This window comes from Rhinoderma darwinii, unplaced genomic scaffold (assembly GCF_050947455.1).
Source record: "Rhinoderma darwinii isolate aRhiDar2 unplaced genomic scaffold, aRhiDar2.hap1 Scaffold_2583, whole genome shotgun sequence".
Lineage (NCBI taxonomy): Eukaryota > Metazoa > Chordata > Amphibia > Anura > Rhinodermatidae > Rhinoderma > Rhinoderma darwinii.
The window spans coordinates 1-16,979 of NW_027462878.1; the positions used below are offsets into that span (position 1 = coordinate 1).

Sequence of the window (16,979 nt, forward strand, 5' to 3'; positions counted from 1 at the left end):
CACTGTATACATCACTGCTGTGTCCTGTACTGATAATCCTCCTCCTCACTGTATACATCACTGCTGTGTCCTGTACTGATAATCCTCCTCCTCCTCACTGTATACATCACTGCTGTGTCCTGTACTGATAATCCTCCCCCTCACTGTATACATCACTGCTGTGTCCTGTACTGATAATCCTCCTCCTCACTGTATATATCACTGCTGTGTCCTGTACTGATAATCCTCCCCCTCACTGTATACATCACTGCTGTGTCCTGTACTGATAATCCTCCTCCCCCTCACTGTATACATCACTGCTGTGTCCTGTACTGATAATCCTCCTCCTCCTCCTCACTGTATACATCACTGCTGTGTCCTGTACTGATAATCCTCCTCCTCCTCCTCACTGTATACATCACTGCTGTGTCCTGTACTGATAATCCTCCTCCTCCTCCTCACTGTATACATCACTGCTGTGTCCTGTACTGATAATCCCCCTCCTCACTGTATACATCACTGCTGTGTCCTGTACTGATAATCCCCCTCACTGTATACATCACTGCTGTGTCCTGTACTGATAATCCCCCTCACTGTATACATCACTGCTGTGTCCTGTACTGATAATCCTCCTCCTCCTCACTGTATACATCACTGCTGTGTCCTGTACTGATAATCCTCCTCACTGTATACATCACTGCTGTGTCCTGTACTGATAATCCCCCTCCTCACTGTATACATCACTGCTGTGTCCTGTACTGATAATCCCCCTCCTCCTCACTGTATACATCACTGCTGTGTCCTGTACTGATAATCCTCCTCCTCACTGTATACATCGCTGCTGTGTCCTGTACTGATAATCCCCCTCCTCCTCACTGTATACATCACTGCTGTGTCCTGTACTGATAATCCTCCTCCCCCTCACTGTATACATCACTGCTGTGTCCTGTACTGATAATCCTCCCCCTCACTGTATACATCACTGCTGTGTCCTGTACTGATAATCCTCCTCCTCCTCACTGTATACATCACTGCTGTGTCCTGTACTGATAATCCTCCTCCTCCTCACTGTATACATCACTGCTGTGTCCTGTACTGATAATCCTCCTCCTCCTCACTGTATACATCACTGCTGTGTCCTGTACTGATAATCCCGCTCCTCCTCACTGTATACATCACTGCTGTGTCCTGTACTGATAATCCCCCTCCTCACTGTATACATCACTGCTGTGTCCTGTACTGATAATCCTCCTCCTCCCTGTATACATCACTGCTGTGTCCTGTACTGATAATCCTCCTCCTCCTCACTGTATACATCACTGCTGTGTCCTGTACTGATAATCCTCCTCCTCCTCACTGTATACATCGCTGCTGTATCCTGTACTGATAATCCTCCTCCTCCTCACTGTATACATCACTGCTGTGTCCTGTACTGATAATCCTCCTCCTCCTCACTGTATACATCACTGCTGTGTCCTGTACTGATAATCCTCCTCCTCACTGTATACATCACTGCTGTGTCCTGTACTGATAATCCTTCTCCTCCTCGCTGTATACATCACTGCTGTGTCCTGTACTGATAATCCTCCTCCTCCTCACTGTATACATCACTGCTGTGTCCTGTACTGATAATCCTCCTCCTCCTCACTGTATACATCACTGCTGTGTCCTGTACTGATAATCCTCCTCCTCCTCACTGTATACATCACTGCTGTGTCCTGTACTGATAATCCCCCTCCTCACTGTATACATCACTGCTGTGTCCTGTACTGATAATCCTCCTCCTCCTCACTGTATACATCACTGCTGTGTCCTGTACTGATAATCCCCCTCCTCCTCACTGTATACATCACTGCTGTGTCCTGTACTGATAATCCCCCTCCTCCTCACTGTATACATCACTGCTGTGTCCTGTACTGATAATCCTCCTCACTGTATACATCACTGCTGTGTCCTGTACTGATAATCCTCCTCCTCCTCACTGTATACATCACTGCTGTGTCCTGTACTGATAATCCTCCTCCTCCTCACTGTATACATCACTGCTGTGTCCTGTACTGATAATCCTCCTCCTCACTGTATACATCGCTGCTGTGTCCTGTACTGATAATCCTCCTCCTCCTCACTGTATACATCACTGCTGTGTCCTGTACTGATAATCCTGACTCTTCCGCCCGTTCTGTTCACTCTACACTTCCCGCTTGTCTCTGATTGGCCAATTAATGCCCTGAATGTTTTGTGTCATTTTCATTCATGTTAATTTAAAGTTAATAATTTTTCCTTTTTATTTTCTGACTTCACAGAGTAGTTGGAAATTTTGGTTTTATTATGTCCCGGGCATATTAGAATTTTGTATTGTTTCACATTCCCGCCAACTACTAGGGTCTATTTTTTGTTCTCACTTTGCCTGCGCTCTCGGCCCCTCCGCCCTCTCGGCCCCTCCGCCCTCTCGGCCCCTCCGCCCTCTCGGCCCCTCCGCCCTCTCGGCCCCTCCGCCCTCTCGGCCCCTCCGCCCTCTCCTTTGCCCGCCCTCTCCTTTGCCCGCCCTCTCCTTTGCCCGCCCTCTCGGGCCCTCCGCCCTCTCCTTTGCCCGCCCTCTCGGGCCCTCCGCCCTCTCCTTTGCCCGCGCTCTCGGCCCCTCCGCCCTCTCCTTTGCCCGCGCTCTCGGCCCCTCCGCCCTCTCCTTTGCCCGCGCTCTCGGCCCCTCCGCCCTCTCCTTTGCCCGCGCTCTCGGCCCCTCCGCCCTCTCCTTTGCCCGCGCTCTCGGCCCCTCCGCCCTCTCCTTTGCCCGCGCTCTCGGCCCCTCCGCCCTCTCCTTTGCCCGCGCTCTCGGCCCCTCCGCCCTCTCCTTTGCCCGCGCTCTCGGCCCCTCCGCCCTCTCCTTTGCCCGCGCTCTCGGCCCCTCCGCCCTCTCCTTTGCCCGCGCTCTCGGCCCCTCCGCCCTCTCCTTTGCCCGCGCTCTCGGCCCCTCCGCCCTCTCCTTTGCCCGCGCTCTCGGCCCCTCCGCCCTCTCCTTTGCCCGCGCTCTCGGCCCCTCCGCCCTCTCCTTTGCCCGCGCTCTCGGCCCCTCCGCCCTCTCCTTTGCCCGCGCTCTCGGCCCCTCCGCCCTCTCCTTTGCCCGCGCTCTCGGCCCCTCCGCCCTCTCCTTTGCCCGCGCTCTCGGCCCCTCCGCCCTCTCCTTTGCCCGCGCTCTCGGCCCCTCCGCCCTCTCCTTTGCCCGCGCTCTCGGCCCCTCCGCCCTCTCCTTTGCCCGCGCTCTCGGCCCCTCCGCCCTCTCCTTTGCCCGCGCTCTCGGCCCCTCCGCCCTCTCCTTTGCCCGCGCTCTCGGCCCCTCCGCCCTCTCCTTTGCCCGCGCTCTCGGCCCCTCCGCCCTCTCCTTTGCCCGCGCTCTCGGCCCCTCCGCCCTCTCCTTTGCCCGCGCTCTCGGCCCCTCCGCCCTCTCCTTTGCCCGCGCTCTCGGCCCCTCCGCCCTCTCCTTTGCCCGCGCTCTCGGCCCCTCCGCCCTCTCCTTTGCCCGCGCTCTCGGCCCCTCCGCCCTCTCCTTTGCCCGCGCTCTCGGCCCCTCCGCCCTCTCCTTTGCCCGCGCTCTCGGCCCCTCCGCCCTCCCCTTTGCCCGCGCTCTCGGCCCCTCCGCCCTCCCCTTTGCCCGCGCTCTCCGCGCTCCCGTCTACTCGCTGATTGTTGTATTTTCTGTCTCCCGCCAGGATGTACGCGGTGTACCGGCAGGCCCATCCCCCAACCGGGTTGGAGTTTTCTATGTACTGCAACTTCTTCTCTAATGCTGAAAAGAATCTTGTGGTTGCCGGCACGTCTCAGCTGTACGTGTATCGCCTGAACCATGATGCCGAGGTGAGTGCTGCCGCTTGTCTGTACGTGACCATGGTAATAATGTGTAAGGTCAGGCTCCTCCCACCGCGCTGATCTCCGCTGTGACATTGTCCGTCTTAGATTTTAATAGCTGCAATCATCTTTGTACGTCACCAGCAGGATGAGGCAACCTCTGGGGGTCCTGCACTTAAACACTGGGGCGCGAGGTACCGGCTGCCTCTTATTATCACTGACTTGCTGCCGACTTTTCTTTTCCAGAGCTCCAACAAAGGGGAGAAATCATCAGGTAAGGACCCCCCCCCCCCAGAGCAGCCGGATACAGTCGCCCCCTGCGTCTGCTGCTGATGGTCTCTTCTTGTATTGACAGATGGGAAAGGACACAAGGAGAAGCTGGAGCTGATGGCCGCCTTCTCGTTTTTTGGGAACATCATGTCCATGGCGAGTGTTCAGCTGGCGGGAGCCAAGAGAGACGCCCTGTTACTCAGCTTCTCAGATGCCAAGGTGGGATTGTGGGACTGGGGCATCATGTGTTCTGTAAGGAGCCGCTCAGCACCTCATACCTCTCGCTCCTCTCTCTCCAGCTGTCTGTCGTGGAGTACGATCATGAGACCCACGACCTGAAGACCTTGTCTCTACATTACTTTGAGGAGCCAGAACTGCGGGTACGTAACTGGCAATGATATTATGTTAAATGGACATGGACTTGTCAAGCAACTTCTGCTGAGCTAATAAGATCTAGAACAACTCTGTCCCTTACCTCTCATATCCGGGCAAGTTCTGGGTGTAGTTACTGACGCTGGGTGTCTCCCGTGCTGGTAATCTTCTGGTCCACCCCGTTGTTAAGCAAAATCTGTCTCTAGTTGCAGAAGATATGGACTGCAGGAAGTGGCGTGTGTCATTACACTGCCTGCCAATAGAAGTCTATTGAGAGGGAAGGGGATGCAGGGAGAAACACAGTAGCTGCTGTCCATAGAAGTTTATGACACACTGCCCATTGAAGTCTATAGAGAGAGAGAGACGCAAACTGCTGCCCATAGAAGCCTATGGAGAGAGGAGGGGTAGCAGGAGCAAAGAGGAGTCACAGACTGCTGGTAAGATATCTTTGTCACCCTAGTGCAGGATTCTCAGCTACACTGCTCAGTACTGCTGTATAATCTCTTCCATCCTGCAGCTTCTATGTATGTGTTGGAGGTAGGAGAGCAGGATTCTCCTCTTATGTTTGCAGTGTAAAGAAGACCTGATAGCTGTTAGACTCCACTCACTAGCTCAGAAAAAAATGAGAATTAGAGATGGAGTCTGCAGAGGGGAAATCTGCTAAATAATGCAGAGTACAAGTCCTAAATAGGGAGTTTTGCAAATACCCTCTCTTCTTATATTATATAGAGTGAGTATTTGGAACCACAATAGTGTATACCACCAGCATTATGCAAATGTATATTGAAGGAAAAGGTAGAGAGGGACAAGAATTGTGGTTCCTTTAGAGAATTGTAAATCGTAAAAATAACTTTATTAAGAGATTATATTAAAAACTTGTATAAATTTCTTACCAATTATCCAATGTAGGTGTAAATAAATTGCAGTGTAGATGACCCCCCGTCATACAGCATTGGGGCAGATTTCACCCTATGAATGATTAACTACCATTTATTACTGTCCTGCACTGACCTAATCAGAGCAGCCTATTGAGTATCTTCCTCCATAATGAGCTGTATTGTGTGCTGTAACACGAGCCCGGTCTAACACGAGCCCGGTCTAACACGAGCCCGGTCTAACACGAGCCCGGTCTAACACGAGCCCGGTCTAACACGAGCCCGGTCTAACACGAGCCCGGTCTAACACGAGCCCGGTCTAACACGAGCCCGGTCTAACACGAGCCCGTCCAGTAGCCGTGGGGCAGCGGCCCTTATTGCCAGTGTGCTGTGTTTGCGTGCACTGAATGTATCAACGCTTACTATGAATTACTGGACACTGTGTAAGTGTCTTGACATCCTCACCGTGTAGATGCGAGAGACGACCGGCAGCAGCACGACAATAATCCAGCTGGGGAGATTGAGTTCACCGCTAATTGCACTCCGTGTGTGGTGGCAGTGATATAATCCGGCAGCCCAAGCCGAGACGGTCTATATCCATGAGCAGCAGTGACGCAGCGGCCCGTAGTGAGGGGCACGGTGTGAAGTGCCCTAATGGTTGGATGCTTGGAATAAACTGGACACCAGGTGAGTGTCACGTGCACCGCTAACCACCGCTTCAAAGACAAAGCGTAACGCCACAGCCCATATGAGGTCAACTTTGTAAAGTGCCCTGAGTTTCTTCGTGCGAGTTTCAAGTTTAACCCCGTGTCAGTGTCTTTAACGTTGTCACCGCTGAGACGGGAGAGACGTAGGGCAAGAGTTCAATAAAGTGTTTGGGCTGAGCTATCTCTGGGCCGCTGCGATGACACAGTGAATGCTGACCGTGATTCCACCCGGCAGCGTCCGCCGAGACTACGGGCTGAGCTGTCTCTATGCTGCTGTGATGACGAAGCAAACGCTGTCAGTGAGTTAACACGGGTCGAGAAACCACCGGCGCTCTCCCGGCTGGGAGCAACAGCGAGGCTCAGGATGGTTTTCGGATTACTGGATTATATTGCAGACAGTGTTTGGTAGAGGCTGGACCTATTTCATTGGTATGGCTATACACCCGACGCGCGTTTCGCCGCCATTCCAGCTTCCTCTTGGGGTGTGACCCGCCGGTTTGGACGCCCTTTTATCCGGTGAGTGCTGATTGACGGCTACAAGGGCCAATCGTATTTTTGATATATATGTAACCGTGTGAACGGCGGGTGGATTGACTCCAAATACCTGCCAACAAGCTCAATCTCATATTCTCAAAGAGCAATCCGTATAAAAGCTTCTAGTCCATGATGAATGTAAGACCAGATGTGTTTGTTACTCCATTGTGTAAAGTACGTGTATAATTGTATATAGATCTAGAGCACCGGTTTATAGACGATCTATGGAAATACAACCAGATATCAAAGGAGGTTCATTAGTAAAAATCTAAGTATTGAGAAGCAGAAAACGGGTCTAATTGATGGAGCGAAGTCTCTGGAGCTCATAAGGGAACATTACACGTCTGCCATGATGTGAAATCTGGAGAAATCCACACAAAACAACCAAAGGTGAAACTCTCATTCAGACCCTCATGATTGACCGAATTCACCTGAAAAATCCACCGACTTTCTCTTCTCACAAGGGCTTCGTCCAGATTGCCCCCTCTGATGCCCAATGTGAGATGACGGATCCCCAGCCTTTGAGGTTGTTTGTAATGCTTGGTAATTGGGGTCGGGGTGAAGGGCTTGTTTTGTCCCGGACTTTCTTGCTTATTCTTCTCCTAATTTAAGATGGAGCCGACGTGTTCTCTGATTCTAACTCTCAGTTCTGCCCACATATCTGAGACCACAGGGGCACTCCGGGCAGGAGATCACACCACCGATGTGCATTTGATGTGTTCCCTGATGAGGATAAAATCCTGGTGTGAGAGGTTTGTGTTGATGATTTGTGCGGGAGAAATGACTTGAGACCAGCAGATTGGGAATTCTTCTTCTTCCCTTGCGGTAACCGGAGGGGATTTAGTCTCCTAAGATTTTTCCCAGATCAGTGTCTGTTTTTAGAACATGCCGGTGTTCAGAACGTCCAGCGTTGTGTTCCAATCCTCGTGATCGTCCGTGATGAATCTTGGTTGGAGTTCGGAGATCAGTTCTGTTCTTAGCGCTCTGTTGTAACCTTCTTTTATGCTTCTATTCCAGTAATTCCTCATCTGTAATCTGGATTTTAATTCTGCCGCTCTCTGTTTGAAGATTCCAAAGGTTGAACAATTGCATCTTAAGCGCAGGAATCCCCCGAATGGTGCCGTGAATGTGCGCGCTCCGCATCCAATAGGCTGGTCATTAAGGGGTTAAGCGCAGGAATCCCCCGGATGGTGCCGTGAATGTGCGCTCTCCGCATCCAATAGGCTGGTCATTAAGGGGTTAAGCGCAGGAATCCCCCGGATGGTGCTGTGAATGTGCGCTCTCCGCATCCAATAGGCTGGTCATTAAGGGGTTAAGCGCAGGAATCCCCCGGATGGTGCCGTGAATGTGCGCTCTCCGCATCCAATAGGCTGGTCATTAAGGGGTTAAGCGCAGGAATCCCCCGGATGGTGCTGTGAATGTGCGCTCTCCGCATCCAATAGGCTGGTCATTAAGGGGTTAAGCGCAGGAATCCCCCGGATGGTGCTGTGAATGTGCGCTCTCCGCATCCAATAGGCTGGTCATTAAGGGGTTAAGCGCAGGAATCCCCCAGATGGTGCCGTGAATGTGCGCTCTCCGCATCCAATAGGCTGTTGGTGGCCGTTTCTTTCCTATAGAGATCCGTATTCAGCTCTCCATTTCCATCTTTGTATATTTTGATATCCAGGAATGATATTGAGCTAGAACTAGAATCTAATGTCAGTTTAAGATTGAGGTTGTTATCATGAAGTTGGCGTCTGAATTCTTGAAGGTCGGAGGCAGTGTCGCTCCAAAATATCATCTATAAAACGCCGCCATAAACCGACATGATTGGTGAATTCACTCGTTCTGTCAAAAACGGTCATTTCCTCCCACCAACCCAAAGAGCTGTTCACAAAGGTTGGAGCAACTGCTGCTCCCGTGGCAGCTCCACGGATTTGTAAATAAAAACGATCAAACAAAAAATAATTACGTGTAAGAATCAATTTCAGGGCACGAAGGACAACGTTTTTCCGGACAGGGCTAGAATTGGTGTCTTACTGAATACAGTCTCGGATACACAACGTCCAGATAAAAACCTGGATGTTGATGAACTCCTAAAGAAATGTAAGGACCTACAAATTAGACAAATACAGTCCACGTGGACTAAGTCAGCCCCATCACAGTATTTGGAGCAAGGATTAATCTCAAGAGGCTTACGCATTTCCCTTTTTCCCTCATACGGACTGTCAAAATCTGGGTTGAGAGAGAAATGGGAAACAGCCCTGACGGATTGCTCCAGAACTTTGGTGGGGATTTTGATTGAAGACGAGTCCTATATCTTGGAGAAAGTAGAAATAGAATACACTTACTCCGGAATTACAGACTCATGAAAGTTCACGTGGTTTTGAAGAAGGTTTCAACAAAGCCCTGGACCAGCTTGACATTGTAGAGACGAAGGTTAAAAATAGAAAAAGGAGCAAATATTTAAGAGATCAATGGGGCAAAAAGAAATCTAATCGGCTGAATAGTAACAAAAATAAGACCAATAGACTTGACCACATTGGAACGCACAACTTTACGGACACCGATACAGAGGCCTCGGAATCCGAATATCCATCACAGAGAAGTAGGAACAGAGCAAAGGGTCTGCCCAAAAGACATTTAGAACTAGACAAAGAGACAAACCCCAACTCCGAAGTCCCTTTTTTACGGGACAGAGGGACATGGGGATTCAGGGGATCCCAGAGAGGGAAAAGAAAAAACTCAACACATGACAGGATGTAACCCTAAATAACAGAAGAGCACCTTCGGATTCACTACAGGTTATCAATTTGTCTAAACACTCTCTGACTGTGGCTCAAGCCAAGGTTATATAAAGAGGCTTAAACTTCTGTCTGACAACCAGATTGAATACATTTCCTATCGTGAAGGATCTGCATCTCTTTGGACGCAAACTCACCTATAAGAAGATCTTTGCTAGAGATGAACACAATATTTCATTAGAAAATCAAACCATGGTCATCCCTACAAGAACAATGTTAGAACAGCAAATGGAGACCATCAAGGATTTGGGGGAATTGCTATCTGAAAACCTCTATCTAGATGTGACTAACAAGCCAACTTTTGGAACTAGAAAACCTCTCAAACCAAAATCCAGTGTCATGCCACCAATGGACGCCACCAATGGACACCTGTCCAGCAATTAAGGTCTTTGGTGGACCTGGTGAGTAGAGACCATCACTGCCTGTCCACACAACATCTCGCCGGAAGAGCAGAGAGCGTTCAGAGAACTCAAACTGTGGGACGTTGTGGTCTACAAGCGGTCTGACAAAGGTGGTAATGTTGTCGTTTGGCCCAAGGACTAATATATACATGAGGCCAAGCGGCAACTACTTGACAAAGACTGCTATAAACCACTATGGGGTGATCCAAAATCAAGAGTACAGAACCGTGATTGAAGAGGGCCACAGTTTGGGAGCCATATCCCTCAATGAAAATAAATATTTGTCAGTAAAAGATCCCAGGGTAGCCACCCTATATTTACTTCCCAAGATACACAAAGATAGGGACTATCCCCCGGGAAGACCTATTGTCTCTGGTGTGGGGAATCGAACTGAAAATGCAGCATTTGGTTGGATAATGAACTTAGAGAAATTGAGTACCAGTTGTCTTCCCACACCAGAGACGCCATGCAGGTTTTGAAAGAAATGGAAAGGAATAAATTTGATCCCAGATGAGATTCTAGTGACTTGTGATGTGGAAAGTCTCTACACGAGCACTGACCACTCCAGGGGATGCAGAGCTGTGGAATTTTTCCTTTCAAAAGACACCAATTCTAGCCCTGTCCGGAAAAACGTTGTCCTTCGTGCCCTGAAATTGATTCTTACACGTAATTATTTTTTGTTTGATCGTTTTTATTTACAAATCCGTGGAGCTGCCACGGGAGCAGCAGTTGCTCCAACCTTTGTGAACAGCTCTTTGGGTTGGTGGGAGGAAATGACCGTTTTTGACAGAACGAGTGAATTCACCAATCATGTCGGTTTATGGCGGCGTTTTATAGATGATATTTTGGAGCGACACTGCCTCCGACCTTCAAGAATTCAGACGCCAACTTCATGATAACAACCTCAATCTTAAACTGACATTAGATTCTAGTTCTAGCTCAATATCATTCCTGGATATCAAAATATACAAAGATGGAAATGGAGAGCTGAATACGGATCTCTATAGGAAAGAAACGGCCACCAACAGCCTATTGGATGCGGAGAGCGCACATTCACGGCACCATCTGGGGGATTCCTGCGCTTAACCCCTTAATGACCAGCCTATTGGATGCGGAGAGCGCACATTCACAGCACCATCCGGGGGATTCCTGCGCTTAACCCCTTAATGACCAGCCTATTGGATGCGGAGCGCGCACATTCACGGCACCATCCGGGGGATTCCTGCGCTTAACCCCTTAATGACCAGCCTATTGGATGCGGAGCGCGCACATTCACGGCACCATCCGGGGGATTCCTGCGCTTAACCCCTTAATGACCAGCCTATTGGATGCGGAGAGCGCACATTCATGGCACCATCCGGGGGATTCCTGCGCTTAACCCCTTAATGACCAGCCTATTGGATGCGGAGCGCGCACATTCACAGCACCATCCGGGGGATTCCTGCGCTTAACCCCTTAATGACCAGCCTATTGGATGCGGAGCGCGCACATTCACAGCACCATCCGGGGGATTCCTGCGCTTAACCCCTTAATGACCAGCCTATTGGATGCGGAGCGCGCACATTCACGGCAACATCCGGGGGATTCCTGCGCTTAAGATGCAATTGTTCAACCTTTGGAATCTTCAAACAGAGAGCGGCAGAATTAAAATCCAGATTACAGATGAGAAATTACTGGAATAGAAGCATAAAAGAAGGTTACAACAGAGCGCTAAGAACAGAGCTGATCTCCGAACTCAACCAAGATTCATCACGGACGATCACGAGGATTGGAACACAACGCTGGACGTTCTGAACACCGGCATGTTCTAAAAACAGACACTGATCTGGGAAAAATCTTAGGAGACTAAATCCCCTCCGGTTACCGCAAGGGAAGAAGAAGAATTCCCAATCTGCTGGTCTCAAGTCATTTCTCCCGCACAAACCATCAACACAAACCTCTCACACCAGGATTTTATCCTCATCAGGGAACACATCAAATGCACATCGGTGGTGTGATCTCCTGCCCGGGGTGCCCCTGTGGTCTCAGATATGTGGGCAGAACTGAGAGTTAGAATCAGAGAACACGTCGGCTCCATCTTAAATTAGGAGAAGAATAAGCAAGAAAGTCCGGGACAAAACAAGCCCTTCACCCCGACCCCAATTACCAAGCATTACAAACAACCTCAAAGGCTGGGGGATCCGTCATCTCACATCGGGCATCAGAGGGGCAATCTGGACGAAGCCCTTGTGAGAAGAGAAAGTCGGTGGATTTTTCAGGTGAATTCGGTCAATCCCGAGGGTGTGAATGAGAGTTTCACCTTTGGTTGTTTTGTGTGGATTTCTCCAGATTTCACATCATGGCAGACGTGTAATGTTCCCTTATGAGCTCCAGAGACTTCGCTCCATCAATTAGACCCGTTTTCTGCTTCTCAATACTTAGATTTTTACTAATGAACCTCCTTTGATATCTGGTTGTATTTCCATAGATCGTCTATAAACCGGTGCTCTAGATCTATATACAATTATACACGTACTTTACACAATGGAGTAACAAACACATCTGGTCTTACATTCATCATGGACTAGAAGCTTTTATACGGATTGCTCTTTGAGAATATGAGATTGAGCTTGTTGGCAGGTATTTGGAGTCAATCCACCCGCCGTTCACACGGTTACATATATATCAAAAATACGATTGGCCCTTGTAGCCGTCAATCAGCACTCACCGGATAAAAGGGCGTCCAAACCGGCGGGTCACACCCCAAGAGGAAGCTGGAATGGCGGCGAAACGCGCGTCGGGTGTATAGCCATACCAATGAAATAGGTCCAGCCTCTACCAAACACTGTCTGCAATATAATCCAGTAGTCCGAAAACCATCCTGAGCCTCGCTGTTGCTCCCAGCCGGGAGAGCGCCGGTGGTTTCTCGACCCGTGTTAACTCACTGACAGCGTTTGCTTCGTCATCACAGCAGCATACAGAGACAGCTCAGCCCGTAGTCTCGGCGGACGCTGCCGGGTGGAATCACTGTCAGCATTCACTGTGTCATCGCAGCGGCCCAGAGATAGCTCAGCCCGAACACTTTATTGAACTCTTGCCCTACGTCTCTCCCGTCTCAGCGGTGACAACGTTAAAGACACTGACACGGGGTTAAACTTGAAACTCGCACGAAGAAACTCAGGGCACTTTACAAAGTTGACCTCATATGGGCTGTGGCGTTACGCTTTGTCTCTGAAGCGGTGGTTAGCGGTGCACGTGACACTCACCTGGTGTCCAGTTTATTCCAAGCATCCAACCATTAGGGCACTTCACACCGTGCCCCTCACTACGGGCCGCTGCGTCACTGCTGCAAACTACAGCGCTGCTCATGGATATAGACCGTCTCGGCTTGGGCTGCCGGATTATATCACTGCCACCACACACGGAGTGCAATTAGCGGTGAACTCAATCTTCCCAGCTGGATAATTGTCGTGCTGCTGCCGGTTGTCTCTCGCATCTACGCGGTGAGGACGTCAAGACACTTACACAGTGTCCAGTAATTCATAGTAAGCGTTGATACATTCAGTGCACGCAAACACAGCACACTGGCAATAAGGGCCGCTGCCCCACGGCTACTGGACTGGCTCGTGCTAGACCTGGCTCGTGCTAGACCTGGCTCGTGCCAGACCGGGCTCGTGTCAGACCGGGCTCGTGTCAGACCGGGCTCGTGTCAGACCGGGCTCGTGTCAGACCGGGCTCGTGTCAGACCGGGCTCGTGTCAGACCGGGCTCGTGTCAGACCGGGCTCGTGTCAGACCGGGCTCGTGTCAGACCGGGCTCGTGTCAGACCGGGCTCGTGTCAGACCGGGCTCGTGTCAGACCGGGCTCGTGTCAGACCGGGCTCGTGTCAGACCGGGCTCGTGTCAGACCGGGCTCGTGCTAGACCTGGCTCGTGCTAGACCTGGCTCGTGCTAGACCTGGCTCGTGCTAGACCGGGCTCGTGCTAGACCGGGCTCGTGCTAGACCGGGCTCGTGCTAGACCGGGCTCGTGCTAGACCGGGCTCGTGCTAGACCGGGCTCGTGCTAGACCGGGCTCGTGCTAGACCGGGCTCGTGCTAGACCGGGCTCGTGCTAGACCGGGCTCGTGCTAGACCGGGCTCGTGCTAGACCGGGCTCGTGCTAGACCGGGCTCGTGCTAGACCGGGCTCGTGCTAGACCGGGCTCGTGCTAGACCGGGCTCGTGCTAGACCGGGCTCGTGCTAGACCGGGCTCGTGCTAGACCGGGCTCGTGCTAGACCGGGCTCGTGCTAGACCGGGCTCGTGCTAGACCGGGCTCGTGCTAGACCGGGCTCGTGCTAGACCGGGCTCGTGCTAGACCGGGCTCGTGCTAGACCGGGCTCGTGCTAGACCGGGCTCGTGTTACAGCACACAATACAGCTCATTATGGAGGAAGATACTCCACAATAGGCTGCTCTGATTAGGTCAGTAATAAATGGTAGTTAATCATTCATAGGGCGAATTCTGCCCCAATGCTGTATGACGGGGGGTCATCTACACTGCAATTTATTTGCACCTACATTGGATAATTTGTAAGAAATTGATACAAGTTTTTAATATAATCTCTTAATAAAGTTTTTTCTTTTTACTATTTACAACTCTTGTCCCTTCTCTACCTTTTCCTTCAATAATGCGGAGTACAAGTCCTATAATAGGCAGGAATGGGGTTATCCCTGGTGTACACACGTGACCGCTTATTCTGAATTGTCAGGTTTGCTCTCCTCTTTGTGAGGCGCTGTGGGGTACCAGCCCCCCGTGAGTAACAATAAGCACTGCAGGAGGGGGCTGACCACAAGAGCTGACAATCTAGGGAGACTGATGATTACAGTAGTGGTGTCCCCCTAGGGGTCAGAAGACGTTCCATTCCTGATCAGGGTCCCCCCAGGGTTCACTTACAGTAGACTCCCAGTAGGGGGGGGGGGGGTCTCCCGGTGATCAGCCTCACATGTGACCATTCTAATATACGATGATGATTATTGGCTCGGTGGTGATGACTTTCTCTTATTACAGGATGGTTTTGTGCAGAACGTCCACATCCCCAAGGTTCGGGTGGACCCCAGCGGGCGATGCGCTGTTATGCTGATATATGGCACCAGGCTGGTAGTGTTACCCTTCCGGAGAGACACGCTGACAGAGGAGCATGAGGGGCTATTGGCGGAGGGGTAGGTGACCGATGCTGTGACTTCCATCTGTAGTGATGTAGTAGATAAACCTCATGTGATCCCCCTACTGGATGACCCCTGTGTGTGCTGGGGGTCTCCCTCTCCTGTGTGTGCTGGGGGTCTCCCTCTCCTGTGTGTGCTGGGGGTCTCCCTCCTCTCACGTGTGTGTGCTGGGGGTCTCCCTCCTCTCACGTGTGTGTGCTGGGGGTCTCCCTCCTCTCACGTGTGTGTGTGCTGGGGGTCTCCCTCCTCTCACGTGTGTGTGTGCTGGGGGTCTCCCTCCTCTCACGTGTGTGTGTGCTGGGGGTCTCCCTCCTCTTACCTGTGTGTGCTGGGGGTCTCCCTCCTCTTACCTGTGTTTGCTGGGGGATCTCCCTCCTCTCACGTGTGTGTGCTGGGGGTCTCCCTCCTCTCACGTGTGTGTGCTGGGGGTCTCCCTCCTCTCACGTGTGTGTGCTGGGGGTCTCCCTCCTCTCACGTGTGTGTGCTGGGGGTCTCCCTCCTCTCACGTGTGTGTGCTGGGGGTCTCCCTCCTCTCACGTGTGTGTGCTGGGGGTCTCCCTCCTCTTACCTGTGTGTGCTGGGGGATCTCCCTCCTCTTACCTGTGTGTGCTGGGGGATCTCCCTCCTCTTACCTGTGTGTGCTGGGGGATCTCCCTCCTCTCACCTGTGTGTGCTGGGGGTCTCCCTCCTCTTACCTGTGTGTGCTGGGGGATCTCCCTCCTCTTACCTGTGTGTGCTGGGGGATCTCCCTCCTCTTACCTGTGTGTGCTGGGGGATCTCCCTCCTCTTACCTGTGTGCGCTGGGGGTCTCCCTCCTCTCGCCTGTGTGTGCGCTGGGGGTCTCCCTCCTCTCTCCTGTGTGTGCTGGGGGTCTCCCTCCTCTCGCCTGTGTGTGCGCTGGGGGTCTCCCTCCTCTCACCTGTGTGTGCGCTGGGGGTCTCCCTCCTCTTACCTGTGTGTGCTGGGGGGTCTCCCTCCTCTTACCTGTGTGTGCTGGGGGGTCTCCCTCCTCTCGCCTGTGTGTGCTGGGGGTCTCCCTCCTCTTACCTGTGCTTGTGTTCCTCGCAGGCAGAGGTCCAGCTTTCTTCCCAGTTATATCATCGATGTTCGTGAGTTGGACGAGAAGCTGCTGAACATCATTGACCTGCAGTTCCTCCATGGCTACTATGAGCCCACGCTGCTCATCCTGTTTGAGCCGAACCAGACCTGGCCGGGGTAGGTGGCACGTGTGGTGAGGGTCCCTGTGGCGGTCCCTGTGGTGGTCCTCCGTTCATGAATCCTCCTCTTTGTGTTTGTAGTCGGGTGGCCGTGCGTCAGGACACCTGCTGTATTGTCGCCATCTCATTAAATATTATGCAGAAGGTTCATCCCGTCATCTGGTCCCTCTCCGGCCTGCCCTATGATTGCACCCAGTCCCTGGCTGTACCCAAGCCCATCGGTGAGTGAGCGGCCGGGGTCCTGCGTCTCCGGGTTATTTCATTTTGTAAATATTGTAGAAATGTATTTGTCTGGAGTCCTAGGTTAGGGTCCGTATTGTTTACGTTTAAGGTTCTTGTAGGTCTAGTGTGGGGGATGGGGTCGGCATACCGAATAAAGCCAGGGTCAGCGTAATGTAGGGATTAAGGCTAGGGTCAGTGTAATGTAGGGATTAAGGCTCGGGTCCGCGTAATGTAGGGATTAAGGCTCGGGTCCGCGTAATGTAGGGATTAAGGCTAGGGTCAGCGTAATGTAGGGATTAAGGCTCGGGTCCGCGTAATGTAGGGATTAAGGCTAGGGTCAGTGTAATGTAGGGATTAAGGCTAGGGTCAGTGTAATGTAGGGACTAAGGCTAGGGTCAGCGTAATGTAGGGACTAAGGCTAGTGTCAGCGTAATGTAGGGACTAAGGCTAGGGTCAGCGTAATGTAGGGACTAAGGCTAGGGTCAGCGTAATGTAGGGACTAAGGCTAGTGTCAGCGTAATGTAGGGACTAAGGCTAGTGTCAGCGTAATGTAGGGATTAAGGCTAGGGTCAGCGTAATGTAGGGACTAAGGCTAGGGTC

General features: G+C 51.7%; 1 protein-coding gene across 1 annotated transcript; it reads left to right on the top strand.

The window, feature by feature from the left end:
• Positions 1-3,684: 3,684 nt before the first annotated feature.
• LOC142703142 (cleavage and polyadenylation specificity factor subunit 1-like) lies at positions 3,685-16,378 on the top strand (the record flags this gene model as incomplete). The annotated part of the gene is made up of 7 exons (XM_075848206.1): positions 3,685-3,828; positions 4,066-4,093; positions 4,175-4,308; positions 4,389-4,469; positions 14,786-14,937; positions 16,009-16,155; positions 16,239-16,378. Coding segments are annotated over exons 1-7 (826 nt in total), but the record flags the coding sequence as incomplete, so codon positions are not given.
• Between the last annotated feature and the right edge of the window lie 601 nt (positions 16,379-16,979).